A 16,645-nucleotide genomic window follows, 5' to 3' on the forward strand; every position below is an offset into this window, starting at 1 on the left:
TTTTTATTTGTGTGTGTGTGTGGTACTGGGGGTGGAACCCACAAGCTTCCTACCTCCGGGCTATACTCCCAGACCTATTTATATTTTATTTGGAAACAGGGTCTCACTAAGTTGCTGAGAGCCTCACTAGGTAGCTGAGGCTGGCTTCGAACCTGTGTGATCCTCCTGTCTCAGCCTCCCAAGCGCGGGGATTACAAGTGTGCGCCACCAAGCCTGGCTATTTTTTATTCTTTCTTTTGAAACAGGGTCTCACTAAATTGTAGAGGGCCTCACTAAGTAGTTGAGGCTGGCCATGAACCTTTAATCCTCCGGTCTCAGGCTCCCAAGTACTAGGATTATTATTACACTGGGCTTGAAACTGGGTCTTGCTAGGTTGCTAAGAGGCTCATTAAGTTGCTGAGGCTGGTCTTGAACCTGTGATCCTCTGTTTCAGTCTCCTAAATACTGGGATTACAGGTGTGTACCACCATGCCTGGCTCAATGGGATCTCTTTTTTCCTTAACCTGGGAGAAAACAGAGCCCTGGTCAGGACCAGAGAAGGCATCCTGGAGGAGGTGTTGGCTGGTGTGAAACTTGGAGGAAGGAACCAGGGAAACACGAGAACGGGGGCCGGGGGGAAAGCATGTGCAGCGGCACTCCAGGACACTGAGAGTAGCTCAGCCCATTTGCCCATGAAGTGGGCGCCGGGAGGATGATATTTAGAAGGCTCTCCTGAACATCTTCCAAATATAATATTCTAGGTCCCCCCCCCCCACTGCTTATAGTAATTCCAAGTTGCTAGAGCTGCTTCTCTGAAGCATCCTTGGTTCTTAGCCAGGCTCTGGTCCAGGGACAGGTTGAGCGTGCCAGAGACACCAGGACTTGTAGAGGAGAACTGAGATACCCTTCCAGTGCCGTTTTGCCATCTGGAAGCCTAGAATATTTGCTGCTGCCCATGGGACGTTGGGCCCAAGAGGACCACCATCAGTACTCTCCTTAGACACGGGGAATGGGCCCTCACCCTGGGCCTCACACTTTGGGGTCCCTCTGGACTTCCTGTGGCCTTCACACTCCCTGTGGAGCGACGGTTCTCCAGGGGCTAAGGGAGAGTCAGCACACCCCTCCGGGGCTACCTCCGGTGCCCTAGAATCCCCTCTCAAGCGGTCCCCTCTGCAAACTGACTTTACTTCAGGTGACAGCCCAGACGGAGGTGGGGTCCTTTCTGGGGCCATAGATGGAGCTGGAATGCGAGGCCCCGGGTGTCGGTGCAAGTGTCGCCCTCCTCGCAAGTGCTGAGCCAGGAGGGACAGGCAGCCTAGGGAGGGGGCCACCTGTCCCCACACCCAGGAGTCTGACCGTCACATTCCAAGCGGGCCTGCCAAGGCATTGCAAAGGTTTGCTGGTCGGGTGGGAAAGCGGCCTGTGTTGTACTTAGGGGCTCCGCGGCATGCTTTAGAGCTGGATATGCAGACGTACGGCACGGGGGCCTCAGTTCTGCTGCCCTCGCCCGGCAGCAGTGCGCTCAGGCCCAGCCTCCTCCGCTCGGGCCCACCAGCCGGGCTGCCTCCCGGCCTGCCCACCCTCTGACCCGGGAAACTCGAGTCTCCTGGCGCCAGATCGGGTGCTGTCTGCTGGGGTCACCTTTCATTCCCAGCTTCTCCAGGCCACCGGGAGGGGCGGGGGCTGGGACATGGCCTCTGGCTGAGGGTAAATGCCTCTCCTTGGGCCCTGCCTCCAGGTACCCATTCCATATGCAGGGCAGAAGGCGTGTGCTGAGCAAGGGGCAGGTGTGTGCTCTGAACCAGGACAGCTGCCAGCAGCTCTCGGGGGACAGGGTGACTTTAGGGGCCCCTCAGGCCCTGACTTTCCCTGTGAGCACTCCTCACTGGGCCGCACTCCTCCGTCCTCCATGGGGCTCTTAAACCTACTGTGGGCCCGGCCGGCTGGCACCTGGAGTAGCTGTGTGTGTGTGTGTGTGTGTGTGTGTGTGTGTGTGTGTGTGTTACTGGGTATGGACCCCAGGGGCTTTTCTACCTCCGGGCTATACTCCCAGACCTATTTTTTATATTTTACTTGGAAACAGGGTCTCACAAAGTTGCTGAGAGCCTCACTAAATATCTGAGGCTGGCTTCGAACCTGCGCGATCCTCCCATCTCAGTCTTGCAAGTGCGGGGATTACAAGCGTGCCCACCACGCCCGGCTTTGGAGTAGCTCTTGCCTTTGCTGATGTCAGACTTGGGTGGCTCAGGGGCCACCCCCACGCCACCTCCTCGGGGGGCCTCCTCTGACCCCCACATGATGCTGCCCCCCACTCTCGGGCTCCTCCTGCCCTTCTTCCAAACACACCCCAAACTGGAGCAGGTGTCAGCTGGGGGCCCCCGGGGCAGGCCAGCGTCTGGTGTGTTCACAGCTGCACCCCAGGACCCAGAACACCATAAATGCCAAAGAAATGCCAGCTCCCACCTCCTGCGGGATGGTGGCTGCCCACAGGCCTCCTTGGCGTCAGTCTTCACATCTGAGAAATGGGAGCGCTAGGGTGCATCCCCAAGTGTTTGGGGAGACAACAGAGCTTCATGGTGGGGAACTGGCTGTCTCCCATGAGAGGTTCAGATCTGTCCAGGAGAGGGGCTCTCGGGGCCAGCGCCAAGTCCCTGGTGAGCACGTGGAGAAGCAGCCTGGGGCGCATGGGGGTAAGGAGCCAATGGGCTGTGGGAGGCAGTCACCCCAAATCCTGCTTCCAGCCAGGCGTGGTGGTGCACCCCTGTAATCCCAGTGATTGGGAGGCTGAGACAGGAGAGTTGCAGGTTTGAGGCCAGCCTCAGCCATTTAGTGAGGCCCTCAGCAACTTAACAAGAACCTGTTTCTCTTTCCTTTTTTTTTTTATTTTTTTCTTTATGGTTCTGGGGGTGGAACCCAGGAGCAGTCTACCTCCGAGCTACACTCCCAGACCTATTTCTTATTTCATTTGGAAACAGCGTCTCACTAAGTTGCTGAGGCTGGCTTTGAACCTATGTGATCCTCATGTCTCAGCCTCCCAAGTACTAGGATTACAGGCATGCACCACCACGCCTGGCCCATTTCCCTCCCTCCCTCCCTCCCTCCTTTCTTTCTTTCTTTCTTTCTCTCTCTCTCTCTCTCTCTCTCTCTCTCTCTCTCTCTCTGTGGTACTGGTGTCAAACCCTGGGGCATTCTACTTCCAAACTTATACCCCCCACCCTATTTATTTTTTATTCTGAAACAGGGTCTCACTAAGTTGCAGAGAGCCTCACTAAGTAGCTGAGGCTGGCTGCGAACCTGTGATCCTCCTGTCTCAGCCTCCCAAGTACTGGGATTACAATTGTGCTCCACCACACCTGGCTCTGTTTCAAAATAAAAAATAAAGAGGGCTGGGGGCGTAGCTTAGAGGTAGAATGCCCCTGGGATCCATCCCTAGTACCACACAAAACAACAACCCACCACCCAGGCCGCCCCCTAGGCTCTGAGCAGAGGCTCAGTGCCAGGCCTGGGCCCTGCCCTGGAAGGAGAGGCCCCCACCCAGCCCACCTCCCAGCGGCACCAACCCGGACAGCTTGCCAGCCTGTGCCCAGGCGGGAATGGGACGGCCACACCCTCCGTGAAGGGCCCCCCTGGGCTGCTTGTCTCTGCCTCCCTCACAAGGGAGGCGCTGTCACTGTCCCCATCTTATAGACCAGGAAATGGCTCCAGGTGGTTCCGGGGTACCCGGGTCCCATGCTCTCGCCCCGCCGGAGCACCTGCCAGCCCGCCCGTCGCAGGTCGCCCCCTCTGGCCCTGGAGGAGTGTTGGGGGGGGCAGAGAGACAGCGGAGAAGCCCCCTGGCCTCAGTGCAAACATCTGGCCACGCAAGGCTGGCACGTCCCGGGCTCCGCCACCCTCCTGGTCTACACTTACCCAGCACGATCGCATCTGCGCTCACGGGTTTAAGTCCTGTCTACACCGACGGCTTCCAGATTTCTATTTCCAGCCCACTCTCCCTCAAGCTCCCGACACCCCCACGGAGAAGTGGAACGGGCACCTCGGGCTCAGTATGTTCAGAAGCAAATCCTCCTCCTCCCCTGTCCGCACATCTGCTCCTCCCAGACCCAGTCCATGAAGGCACCAGCCCCCACCCAGGGCGGGTCAGACCTGAAGTCGTGGTCATCCTCTCTCCCTCCCCTCCTCTCTCTCTCTCTCTCTCTCTCTCTCTCTCTCTCTCTCTCTCTCTCTCTCTCTCTCTCTGCTAGAGACTGAACCTAGGGGCACTCTACCCTCGAGCTGCACCCCCAACCCTTTTCATTCATTTTTTATTTTATTTATTTATTTATTTATTTATTTTGGTGGTACTGGGGTTCCTGGAAGCCCTTCTACCTCCGGGCTACACTCCCAGACCTATTTTTATATTTTCATTTTGGAAACAGGGTCTCCTAAGCCAGCGCGCGCGGCTGGCTTCGAACCTGCGCGATCCTCCTGTCTCCGCCTCCCAAGCGCGGGGATGACAAGCGTGCGCCACCACGCCCGGCCATTTTTTATTTTGAAACAGGGTCTTGCTAAGTTACTGAGTTAGACTTTTGCTAAGTCACTAAGGTTGGCCTCAATCCCGTGATCCTCCTGTCTCAGCCTCCCAAGTACTGAGATCACAGGCTTGTGCCACCGCACCTGACCTGAAGTCTTTATTATTATTATTATCATTATTGTTGTTGTTGTTGTTGCTGTTGGTGGTGGTACTGAGGATGGAACCCAGGGGCATTCTATTTCCAAGCTATACCCCTAGACCTATTTTTTATTCTTTATTTTGAAACAAGTTCTCACTAAGTTGCAGAGGGCCTCACCAAGCAGCTGAGGCTGTCCACAAACCTGTGATCTTCCTTCTCAGCCTCCCAAGTACTGGGATTACAGGCATGTACCCCTGTGCCTGGCCTGAAGCCATCCTTGGTCTCTCTCTCCCGCCCTCCACATCCGTCCACCAGTGGGCCCTTCCTCCAAATTGATTCTGAATCTCCCTCTCCTCCCCCTCGCCCACCCCGCTGTGGCAGCCTCCCCTGCTTCCAGCCTTCCCTCTTCCCCTCCCCAGGACACACACAATTAGCTCAAGTAACTCCGTTTACTCAAAAGCTTCCAAGAATAATAAAAGTAAACCCAGACTCCTCAGCATGGGGTGAGGGCGCTGCCCATCTCTCCCCAGTCTGTTTCTTTTAGTCTGCCTCTCCTGGCTGCTGGACGAGCTCAGCCACAGTGGCATTTACCTATATCTCAGACTGTACGGAATCCTTTCCTGTCTCAGGGCCTTTGCACCTGCCATCCCTGGCCTGGACTCCTCCTCCCTAGCGGTTCACATGGCTTCTTATTGTTTGGGTGTCATGCTTAGTGCCACCCTTCCTGGAAGCCTTCTCTGCCCTCCCTGTGGAAAGCGTTCCTACTTCCTCTCTGAGGCTGGCCACATCCTCCCATCAACTCTCCCTCTGGAAGCCAGGGCCTTTGTCCTTTCCCACCAGTCTCCACTGAAAGGCACTGTGGACCCTCCAGGAATGCTTGCTAAGAAACCTAACCTCCACTCTCATGCCTGTCTGTTTTGTTGTTTGTTACTGGGGATGGAACCCAGGGGACATTCTACTTCTGAGCTCCATCCCCAGCCCTTTTTATTTATTATTTTGAAACAGCGTCTCACTAAGTTGCTGATACGAGTCTCGAACTTGTCATGCTCCTGTCTCAGCCTCCCAAGTACTAGGATTACAGTGCACCGCCCCTCGGCCGGCTCGTTTTCCCTTCTGTAGAGTGTGTGTGGCGTGTAGACCCAGCCGTGTCCTGGCAGGGTCGTGGGTGGCTGCAGCCGCTCCCTTGGGCCCTCACAGCACTTTCCACTCCCTCTCCATGGGGGGTTGGCTCCCCGGAAGCCCCAGGAGCTCCGGTTGCCAAGCTCAGGAGTCTGGGGACCCAGCCCTCCTAGGTGGAGAGATCAGGAGCCCACGAGGGAGCAGGCAGTGCTACCTGGGCTGGGGGTGGTGTTGAGCCTCAGTTTCCCCACCTGCACCGCAGCCCCGGCCTCCTCACTAGCGCTCAGGGATCAACACGCTTCCCCACTCACTCATTCCTCTACACTGGGAGCCTCCTCTGCCCAGGGCACCCTGCACGGCCTGCAGGGACACAGCCAGAGCCCTGGGGCGCGGGGCGCAGAGGAGGACCCAGGCCTCCGGGAGCAGGGTCCGCACCTGGCTCTGCCGCCCAATGTGCAAACAGTTGCAGAAACCTGCCGGCCGCACTGTGGACTCCAGACTCCCGGCCCAGACGGCTCCAACTCCTCCCTCCCCCGTGTTTATAAAAGGGCTTGACCCTTAACCCTAACCCTGACCCCAGGAGGGCAGGGCACAGGGTCCCCTGGGCAAATGGAGGCCGGTACACCTGCACATGCGTCCCCAGGGCCCAGCTCTCTCGGGGGCTGTCCAGGGTCGCAATCAGAAGCCAGAGCTTTGGAGTCAGACAAGACACGCGCTGTCCGTCCAGAAGGTGTCACCTTGGGCAAGCCACCTAAGGAACCTCGGGAGTCTCAGTTTCCCCGGCTGTAAGGTGCACATCATAGTGTCGGCCTCACGGGGGCCACTGTGAGCCTGGGAAGGACTCGGCAAGGTGGGGGCCCTGAGGACAGAATCCAGGGTCCAGGTAGGCGGTCAGCAGATGTCCATCAGACAAGCGGTCAGAATGTGACTTGTACACCATAAAGGATGTACACTGGACCTCCTTGAGCACTGATGAGGATGTCCAGGGACCCCTCCAGCCCAGCCCTAGCGCAAGGCCATTTTCGTGTCTCCGCGGCTCTGGGGCCATATGATCTGCAGGGGGCTCTGCAGGAGCTGTCCCAGAGACACAGCCGGCCTCCTTCTCTGCTGACCAGATGGGCACAGCCCCCACCCCCATGACTTTCCAGCATCCCACAGATACAGCCCTCCACTTGGGTCTCCCCCTCTCTGTCTCTGCCTGCACTGGCAGTGGAGGGGCAAAAACAACCATCAAGCCCCGCTGTCCACATCAGACAAGGGTCACTGCGGGGTCAGAGAGGTGTCGCAGCAGAGACACCCGGGAGGTCGCCTGGACCGACTGCTGTCCCTCGGGGGAGGGGCTCTGCCCCCTCTCCCCCTTGCTGTCACTTCCTTAGCCATGAAGGTCATTGGAAGGAAGCAGGGATTCTGGAGAATGGAGGGCGGCTGACGAGGAGAGGGAAGGTCAGGGCAAGGCTCCTGCCTCCTCCGCTGTCCCCGGCCGCCATCACCTCCAGCCCCGCAGAGTCCCCTGCTCAGCCTCAGCACCAGAAAGCCAGCTTGCCCTCCTCTGTCTGGGGAGGGATCCTGGGGCTGGGGGTCACGACCCGGCCTGCCCCCCTAGGCCCAGGACCCTTTGTCTTTGCTGCGGCTCCCCACTCTGCCACCTGGCCCTCCCGGCGCCTTGTGGGATCAGAGGCGGGAGGGGGATTAGGTCCTGCAAATGGCTCCCCCCACCCCCTCCCGCCATCCTGCTCGGGTCTTAGTCATCTCTGCCCTCGGCCACCTTCTCCCTCCACAATCCCTCTGCCCGGCCAAGGGGAGGACGACACTGACAGGCGCCCCCCACCCAGGGGCGGCGAAGCCGGGGCCGCCGCTCGCCAAGGGATCCCAAGCGCCCCCTCCCCTCCTCCCCCCGCAGCCCGCGCCTCCCCCTCCGCGCTGCGCACGGATGGCGGCAGAGCCGCAGAGGTGTGCGTGTCAGGAGGAGGCTGCGCCTGGCCCTCGATGCCCACGGGGCTCTGTCGTCTTTCAGGGACGGGGGGGGGGGGGTCCCCTGTCACAGCCCAGAGACTGTCCTGCACACAGCCCAGGTGGAAAGGCCACTGCCCGGGGACTCCGCTCCCGGGGACTCCGGAGCCCGGGGCAGACGCTGAGTAACGCGGACCCCGTGCCCATTTGGGGCGGGGGCGCCCCTCCGCCGGGGTCTCTGGGCAGCGCGCCGTCCTCCCCGAAGGACGGGGTGGAGGAGGGGGCGTGATTCCGTGGCCCCCGGTGCACGGCGTCTGCAGAGCCGCCCCCGGGGCTCGCGGGGGGGCGCCTCGCGCGGCGGGGAGGGGGCGCCGGGGCTGGAGTCGAGGGCCGGGGGCGCTCGGGGGCGCGCCGCTCCTACCTGCCCACGAAATTCTCGAGCACCGAGCTCTTGCCGGCGCTCTGGCCGCCCACCACGGCGATCTGCGGCAGGTCGAGGTCCGCGTTCTGGCCGATGGCGGAGAAGGCATCCTGCAGCCGGTTGACCAGCGGAATGAGATCTTCCATGCCGCGGTTGCCCATGGCTGCGGCGGGCCCCGCGGGCTGCGATCGGCTCGGGCTCGGGCTCCGCTCCGCCGCCGCAGCCGCGCGCCCGACTGCGTGCGCCGCGGGCCCCCGCCCCTCGGGGACCTGACGGAGCGCCGCCGCCGGCCGCCAGCAGGGGGCGCGCGCGGCCCGGGCCCGGCGCTCTGCGCAGGCGCCGCCCGCGGTGCTCTGGGGGTTGTAGTTTTCTCTTCCTGCGGTTTTCTGGGCGCCTTACCAGAACCTGCGGGGCGCGGATGCCGCTCTAAAACGTCATTTTTGGCCATGGGTGGAGTAATACCCCTAGAAATTGGCTCTTGGGTGGTGGTCATAGCTGCCTCACGCCATTTTACAGCTGGGGAAACTGAGGCCTGCTCCAAGGTCACAGTCTCCTGATCCAGAGCTCTACTTGACCTCGCTGCCTTCTACCCAAGGTTCTGACAACTGACATCTAGCATGTCCCTTCTTGTCTTTGGGCCTCAGTTTCCCAGTTTCTAGGAGGAGGAAGATGACACATGAATTCAACAGATTTTCTTCCTCAGCACGCACTGCGAGCCAGGCTCATCCTAGGCCTGCAGATACAGCCCCGAGCAAGACTGCCACGCCTCTGCCCTCACAGAGCTCACACAGGTGGCGGGATGGACAGTGGATAGCCGAGCCAGTAGGCGGACGGGACGATGGCGGGCTCCAGACAGCCTCAGAAAGTAGTGAGACTTTCATCAACCTAGAGAGATTCTGTTTCAAAATAAAAATAAAGTAGGGCTGGGTGTGTAGGTTGGGAGTAAAATGCCCCCAGGGATCAATCCCCAGTACCATAAATAAGTAAATAAATAATAAATAAACAAACAAATATACCAAATAGCAGGCTGGGCACACACTTGTAATCCCAGTGTTTGGGAGGCTGAGACAGGAGGATGACAGGTTCGTGGCCAGCCTCAAGTACTTAGTGAGGGCCTGCACAATTTAGTGAGACCCTGCTTCAAAATAAAGAATAAAAAATAAGGCTGGGGTATAGCTCAGAGGTAGAATACCCCTGGTTTCTCTACTAGTATTGGGAAGAGGTTTCAAAATGCATTAATGTACCAGTATTGGGAAAGATTGCCAATTTTGAAAATATATCGTTTGTACTAAAGCCAGGATTGTCAGGAAGAAGGACCTTTTTACATTTCTAAAGAGAAGTAAAGAAAGCCAGAAAGCAGGGAAAAGGGCTCTTTACATTTCTAAAGACAGACAAACTGCCTCAAGGATGGAAGGAAATCCCACGTCTCAGAGAAGCAATTTAACACATCTTGGGAGTGTAACAAAAGGTGTGGGGTCTGTGCTGAGACAGAGCTGCCCCCCTCCCAGGCAGGATGGAGACAGCAGAAAACTGGGCTAGAGATAGGGCAACATATCTACATATCAAAGGACCTGCGCAGACTGGGTCAGGATAAGAACACTCGGCGTACACAGGTTTTTTGGTGAATTCACTCTCACCCCCCCCCCATGCCAGAATGGGGCTTTAACTATCTTCTGTATTTCTATCTTTTTAATAAACGTCTTTAAATCTTCAGCCAGAGTCTGGGCAAAGAGACGAAGGCAAAGATAAAGGAAAGAGAAAAGAAAGAAGGGGACTTGATTAGGAGGCCCACCGGGAGGCCCGGGAGGCAGCCTGCTCCCTTGGGGGACTCACACGTCACTCTCTGCTGAGAACAGGGTGGGCAGAGCAGCGGCCTGCGAGGTGCAGACTGCTCGTCTCCCCGCTGAAGGTGCCTTTGAGCCTGGCACGGTGCTAGAGCCCAGAGGGAAAGCAGGAGGAAAACAACAACCTTCCCTTCAGGTGAGTTACCGTCTGGTGGGAAGAAAGGGGGCCGATACACAAATAAGTCAGTAACTGCGAGCGAGAGATGGTGCCGAGCTCAGAGGCAGGGATGGAGAGCGGGGAAGTGGGGCAGCAGGGCCAGTCAGAGAACTGTCTGAAAAAGAGCTGAGTGGCCTTGAAGCAGGAGAGGCCCTGTCCCTCGAGGGGTAGGCAGAGGAGAACGAGCAGACCCTGTCCCTCCCAGCCCCAGGGGGTGGGTCAGAGCCTGGCCTGGCCATAGACAAGCTGCATGATCCAGGTCTTCACCATCTCTGAGCCTCAGCTGTCTAATCGGGCTAATGGGCATTATGCTGGACCCCAGAGCCCGCGTAGGGCTCGGCTCAGGCCTGGCACTCAGGAGGCCCTTAGGAAGCCTCAGCAGGTGCCAGGGTGCCTGGGCTCCGCCCCACATCCTGAGCGGCTGCCCTGGCCCAGCCTGTTACACGATGCTCTCAGGACTAGAGAGAGCAGTTATGGGAGGCGGGAGGGGTGGCACTGGTAGTTTGGGCAGGGGGTGCAGTTTCCTGCTGTCTACTTAGAGGGGTGCCATTAGGATGAGGCTTTTATTCTTTTATTGCTTTCCATCTTTTCCCCCCTAATTACAACAGTGAAACTTATTGTAAAAGCATGGGCCGGGTGTGGTGGCTCACACCTGTTATCCCAGCATTGGGAGGCTGAGACAAGAGGATCACAGGTTCAAGGTCAGTCTAAATAATATAACGAGGCCCTCAACAACCTAGTAAAACCTTGTTTCAAGAATAAGAAATAAGCCCGGCATGGTGGCCGTGTTTGGGAGGTTGAGACAGGAGGATTGTGCAGGTTCAAAGCCAGCCTTGGCTGGTTTAAGAGACCCTGTTTCCAAATAAAATATAAAATAGGTCTGGGAGTGTAACACACACACACACACACACACACACACACACACACACACACGCAAAGAATAAAAAATAACACCGGGCATGGTGGCACACGCTTGTAATCCCAGCGTTTGGGAGGCTGAGACAGGAGGATCACACAGGTTCAAAGTCAGCCTCAGCTACTTAGTGAGGCTCTCAGCAACTTAGTGAGACCCTGTTTCCAAATAAAGGATAAAATAGGTCTGGGAGTATAGTCCGGAGGTAGAAGGCCCCTGGATTCTGTCCCCAGTACTGATAAAATAAAAAATAAGCCAGGAATGGTGGCACACACCTGTAATCCCAGTATTTGGGAGGCTGAGACAGAAGGATTGCAGGTTTGAGGATAGTCTCAGTGAAACAGGGGTTTCTTCTGAGCCCCCCAAGATGAAACGGGGGTTTCCTGAGAAGAAACCTGGAGTTTCATCATAGATGAAATGGAGTTTCTTGAGAAGAAACTCGGCATTTCCTTACAGGGTTCTTGTCTACGGTGAGTGAAGAACGACACCCGCAGACCGCAGGAAGGGGAGTAAAAGGTTTATTGGAAGGAGCAGGGAAAGGGGAAAGGTGGCTGAATACCCCAAAGGGGCTGGAACTCTGGGGTCCAACAGCTGCCTTCAGCACAATACTTGAGAGTAGCCCAAGCCGAATTACCTTTAGTTGCAGGCTGCTTTCTTCCAGAGTCCACACGATCTGCCAGAAGAGAATAGGAAAAGAGGCAGAACACCACTCGGGCTGTCGGGTCTCCTGGTGTCCAGTAGTTGCCTTTAGGTCACTACCCGAGTGTCGTCTGAGCCAAGTGCCGTCAGTTGCAAACTACTTTCTCCCAGAGTCCACGCGATCTGCCAGAAAAGAGGTGCAGGTGACCCCTAGGGGCCCTGATCAGCCTTGATGTCTAGCAGAGGCCTTCAGGTCACTACCCAAGAGTAGCCTGAGCCACGTGCCATCAGTTGCACTCTGCCTTCTCTCAGGGCTAACACGACCTGCGAGAGAGAGAACAGCTCCCCAAAAGGGGAGGGGATCCCTAGACCTGCGAGAGAGAACAGCTCCCCAAAAGGGGAGGGGATCCCTAGAGGGAAAAGCCCCAATTTGTTGTCCGACTAAGGCAAAGGCCTGACCGTTTGCGACCTCTTTTGGTTAGGGTGACTTTGGGAATTCTGGGAATCAGCTCTCAGGATTTGCATAGGGTATTTGCAAGTCCTTGAAGAATCTCCTTTTCAGCAGTGCCAGACTTGTTCGGTGGGTTTGTTGATTAGTAAACAGATGGCTTTTGTGAAGCTCTGGTCCTTCTTATCTCTGAGCCTTCGGAATTTCAGATATTTGTCGCCCCTCAGGAAACTCAGGAAATTAACTTTTTCTACCGAGGCCTTTTCCCTATCTGCCTATTTCCTTTCTTTCTCCTCATCAGTAACTAGTAAGACTCTCATCCACCTAATGAGACCCTGTTTCAAAATAAAAAAAAAAAAATAGGGCTGGGGATGTAGCTTGGAGGTAGAGTGACCCCAGGTTCAATCCATAATACCACAAAAATAAATAAATAAATAAATAAAGTAAAAGAGGCTGGGGTGTAGCATGGAGGTACAATGCCCCAGGTTTAATCCATAGTACCACACAAAATAAATAAATAAAAATAAAAAATAAAGCCAGGCATGGTGGTACATGCTTGTAAACTCAGTACTTGGGAGGCTGAGACAGGAGGATCGCAGGTTTGCAGCCAGCCTCACCTACATAGTAAGGCCCTCTGCAACTTAGAGAGACCCTGTTTCAAAATAAAAGATAAAATAGGGCTGTAGGCTTAGAGGTAGAATGTCCCTGATTTCCATTTCCAATACTGCAAAAAAGTCAAAAAATAAAAACAAAAGGGGCTAGGGGTGTAGCTCGGAGGTAGGATGACCCTGAGTTCTATCCCCACTATCACAAAAAAAGAAAAAGAAAAAGAAATGGCCTTGACCCTTCACTTTGAACAGGGGCATTCGACCTCTGAGCTACACCCCCAGCCCTATTTTGTTATTCTTTATTTTGAAACAGGGTCTCACTAAGTTGCAGAGGGCCTTGCTAAGTAGCTGAGGCTGGCTGTGAACCTGCGATCCTCCTGTCTCAGCCTCCCAAGTACTGGGATTCCAAACGTGCCGCACCACGCCGGGCTCTCCATTCACTCTTTTAATCAAATCGACCTGCACCAGGCAAAACCTGTGAGGTGCAGGGCTGAGCTAGGTCCCAAGGATTCAGGGACAGCTCAGCATCTGACATCACTGAAGACAAAAATAATTTGAGGCAAGGAGGAGGTCCAGGTTACAAAACAGAGATGCGGTAATCAATAGCCACTCAGAAAGTGGCTCGGAATCAGCGACCACAACCACTATAGAAACTGAACACAGCTGGGCGTCCCAGGACTTGGGAGGCTGAGACAGGAGGATCTCGGGTTTGCAGCCAGACTCGGCTACTAAATGATGCCCTCTTCAACTTAGTGAGACCCTGTTTCCAAATAAAAAAATAAAAAATAGGACTAGGGGGGAGTGTATCTTGGAAGTAAAATGCCCTTGAGTTCAATCTAAAGTATACTACTGCTACTACTACTACTAATAATATCGGGCTTACACTATCAGGTACTAAAACATATTCTAAACTATAATCTTTGTTGTATGTGGTATGATTGTGAGAAGGGACAGGGAGATTTCTGGATGAAGTGAAAATAGGTTTGAACATAGACCCACATGAATATAGAAATTTACTTTTTGACACAGCTCAAACCAGAAGCAAAAAAGAGGCCTCAAAGTGTTTCTGCAGTCTCAGACATCATTTGGGATATATAGAGATGGGCCTCTCTTCTCCCTCCAAAGATTATATATATAAATTTTTTTGTGGTCCTGGGGGTGGAACCCAGAGGCTTTCTACCTCCGGGCTATACTCCCAGACCTATTTTATATTTTATTTGGAAACAGGGTCTCACTAAGTAGCTGAGGCTGACTTCGAACCTGTGCAATCCTCCTGTCTAAGCCTCCCAAGCGTGGGTATTACAAGCGTGCGCCACCACGCCCAGCCAAAGATATTCATTTTTTGGGGGAGGGCTTTGCCTGCAAGAGATTGATTAAAAGCAGTTACCCCCAGCCTATGCAGAGCACTCCCATCTTGTCTGGTCTTGAAGCAAGCAGCACAAGGTCAGACACACTAAAAAAAATAAAATTTACTCTCTCATGATAAAGTTATCCAAAGTCATCATTGCAAATTAGAGAGTAGGGAAGTGGGTACCTTCTGAGCCGACTATACACCTATATTTACTTTTTCAAAACCAAGATTATATTGTGCACACAATTTTGTAACCTTCAGTGTTCATGTCATATGGTATTGTGAATGTTTAAATGTCTTTTTTTTTTTTTGGTGGTGGTGGTACTGGGGGTGAAACCCAGAGGCTTTCTACCTCTGGGCTATCCTCCCAGACCTATTTTTATATTTTATGTGGAAACAAAGTCTCACTAAGTTGCTGAGAGCCTCACTAAGTAGCTGAGGCTGGCTTCGAACCTGTGCAATCCTCCTGTCTCAGCCGCCCAAGCGCGGGGTTTACACGCGTGCGCCACCACGCCCGGCCCAGCCATATATTTTTTATTCTTTGTTTTGAAACAGGGTCTCATTGAGTTGCAAAGGGCCTCACTAAATAGCTGAGGCTGTCCATGAAGCACAATCCTTCTGTCTCAGTCTCCCAGATGTAGGATTACAAGCATGGGCCACCATGCCTGGCTTACCTGCTGGCTTTTAAAAGTCTCATTTCTGAGACTTTTCTTGGGCTAGATTCCTACATGTGGGGTTACCTGGTCAAAGGGCAGAATTTTTTTTTATTTTTATTTGTGTGTGTGTGTGTGTGTGTGTTGGGCATAGAACACAGGGGCATTCTACCTCTGAGGTATACCCCTATCCCTTTTTTATTTTAAAACAGTCTTGCTAAATTGCTGCGTCAGGCCTTGAACTTGCAATCCTCCTGGTCTCAGCCTCCCAAGTACTGGGATTACAGGCCCGCACCACCATGCCTGGCTTCTAGAGTCTTGACAGAAAATTTGCAAATTGCTTTTCAGAAAGATGAACCATTCCCGGAAGCTGGGAGGGCGCCTTCCCCATCTTCACCAGCACCAGCATTATTTTTAGTGTTTTTACTTTGGCAATTTGCAAGCTAGTTGTGTGCCCATGCCCAGAGCTAAGCATTATGTAATGCAATCTTCAGGAGCCCTGGGAGGGGGCACCCATTTTACAGAGGAGACTGTCGGAGAAGCTCTCACCTAGAATCAGAGAGGGGAGCAAGGTTTCAACCCCGTTTTCCCCCAGCGAAGTGACCCCAATCGGGGTGCCCGCGCCCTGGCACCTGGTGACAGCTTGGGCGAGCTTGACCCTCCCCCGTCTCCTTCCCACTGTCTGCGCCTCGGTTCCCAACGGCACTTTCTAATGGTGGATCCGTCACTGTCGCTCGCCGGCTTCACTCCCGTCCCTACAACCCCCACCCTTCGGGGATGAAGCCCACCTCCCCGCCCTGGCCTCCTTCCAGGCTGCCATCGCCCCCAGTCCGGGTCCCCACCCCGCGCTCCGGCTACACCTTCGCGCCTGCAAGCCCCGGCTCTTCAGCACCCATCCCGGGGCTGCCGTAGAGGCCGTCCGAGCCCGGGCAGGGCTTGTCACCTGACTGCGGTGATTTGTGGACGCCGCCTGACCGCCAGGGCCTGCCCGGGGACTGCGGTCCCCAGCGCCCCCTCGCGCCCCGTCTGCACGTAGTCGGCTCTAACTCAAAAGAGCGGATCCAGGCTTAGAGTCTCAGAACCAGGCAAAGGCAGCCGGGCGTGGTGGCGCACGCCCGTGATCCCTGTGCTTAGGAGGCTGAGACAGGAGGACCGCAGGTACAGGGCAGGCTCAGCAAGTAGTGAGAGCCCCAACCCAGCGAGGTCCCGTTTCCAAACAAGAAGTAAAATCGGGCTGGGGGTGTGGCTCGAAGGTAGAATGTTGGGCTGGGGATGGACAGAGTAAGTAGCCACTGGTATTTCTGGCGGCAAGGACCCTGTTGGGGACGGGATGAGGGGAGAGGGCGGGTTTATCACTGAACCCCGCTCTCCTCACGCCCTCTGCTCCTTGTCGGCTGCACGCCCCCTCCCCTCGCAGCCCCGCGCGGGCTCGGGGTCTCGGGACCGCCGTGGTCTCGGGGAGGTCAGTTGGGGACAGGTCCTCCTAGGAGTCCCCTGCGATGTCCCCACCGGACGACAGACCCCTCTGGCCAACACCCGGCGCCGGGGCTCCGAGCCGCCCTTCCCCAAGGCGGAGGACGCGGGACTGAGGGTCTGCGCTGCCCAGCGCCCCCGGGCATCCCGGAGCCCAGCCGGCCGCAGCGGGACCTCCCGTCCTCCAGGGGGCGCTGCCGGGCCGCCAGCGCGCCGGCCTGCCGAGTGTCCAGGCCCCCGCCGAGCCGCCGGGCGCCGGGGAGCCCCGAGCCCAGCCGCCGGCCGCGAGCCACTGCCTGCGGCCCGCGCCCCCCGCGGGCGGCGCGATTGCTGGTGCGGGGGGCGGCTGCGCGCGAGCCCCGCGCCCCGAGGCGAGGTGCTGGGCGCGGGCCGGGGCGGGTGGGGGCGGGGAGGACTGCAGCGGTAGTGGCCACTGGCTTG

General features: G+C 56.1%; 1 protein-coding gene across 11 annotated transcripts in view; it reads right to left on the minus strand.

Annotated features, from left to right (window-relative positions):
* The window catches only part of DNM1 (dynamin 1), a gene marked incomplete at both ends in the record, with an annotated part of 50,902 nt that extends 42,623 nt beyond the window's left edge, over positions 1 to 8,279 (minus strand). For all 11 annotated transcript variants that reach the window (XM_080709059.1, XM_080709060.1, XM_080709062.1 and 8 more), the window contains one exon: positions 8,119 to 8,279. In XM_080709059.1, coding sequence (XP_080565185.1) covers positions 8,119 to 8,279 — 161 coding nt within the window. The remainder of the gene's footprint in view (positions 1 to 8,118) is intronic.
* Between the last annotated feature and the right edge of the window lie 8,366 nt (positions 8,280 to 16,645).

This window comes from Muscardinus avellanarius (assembly GCF_963383645.1).
Source record: "Muscardinus avellanarius genome assembly, chromosome: 13".
In the NCBI taxonomy this organism is placed as follows: Eukaryota; Metazoa; Chordata; class Mammalia; order Rodentia; family Gliridae; genus Muscardinus; species Muscardinus avellanarius.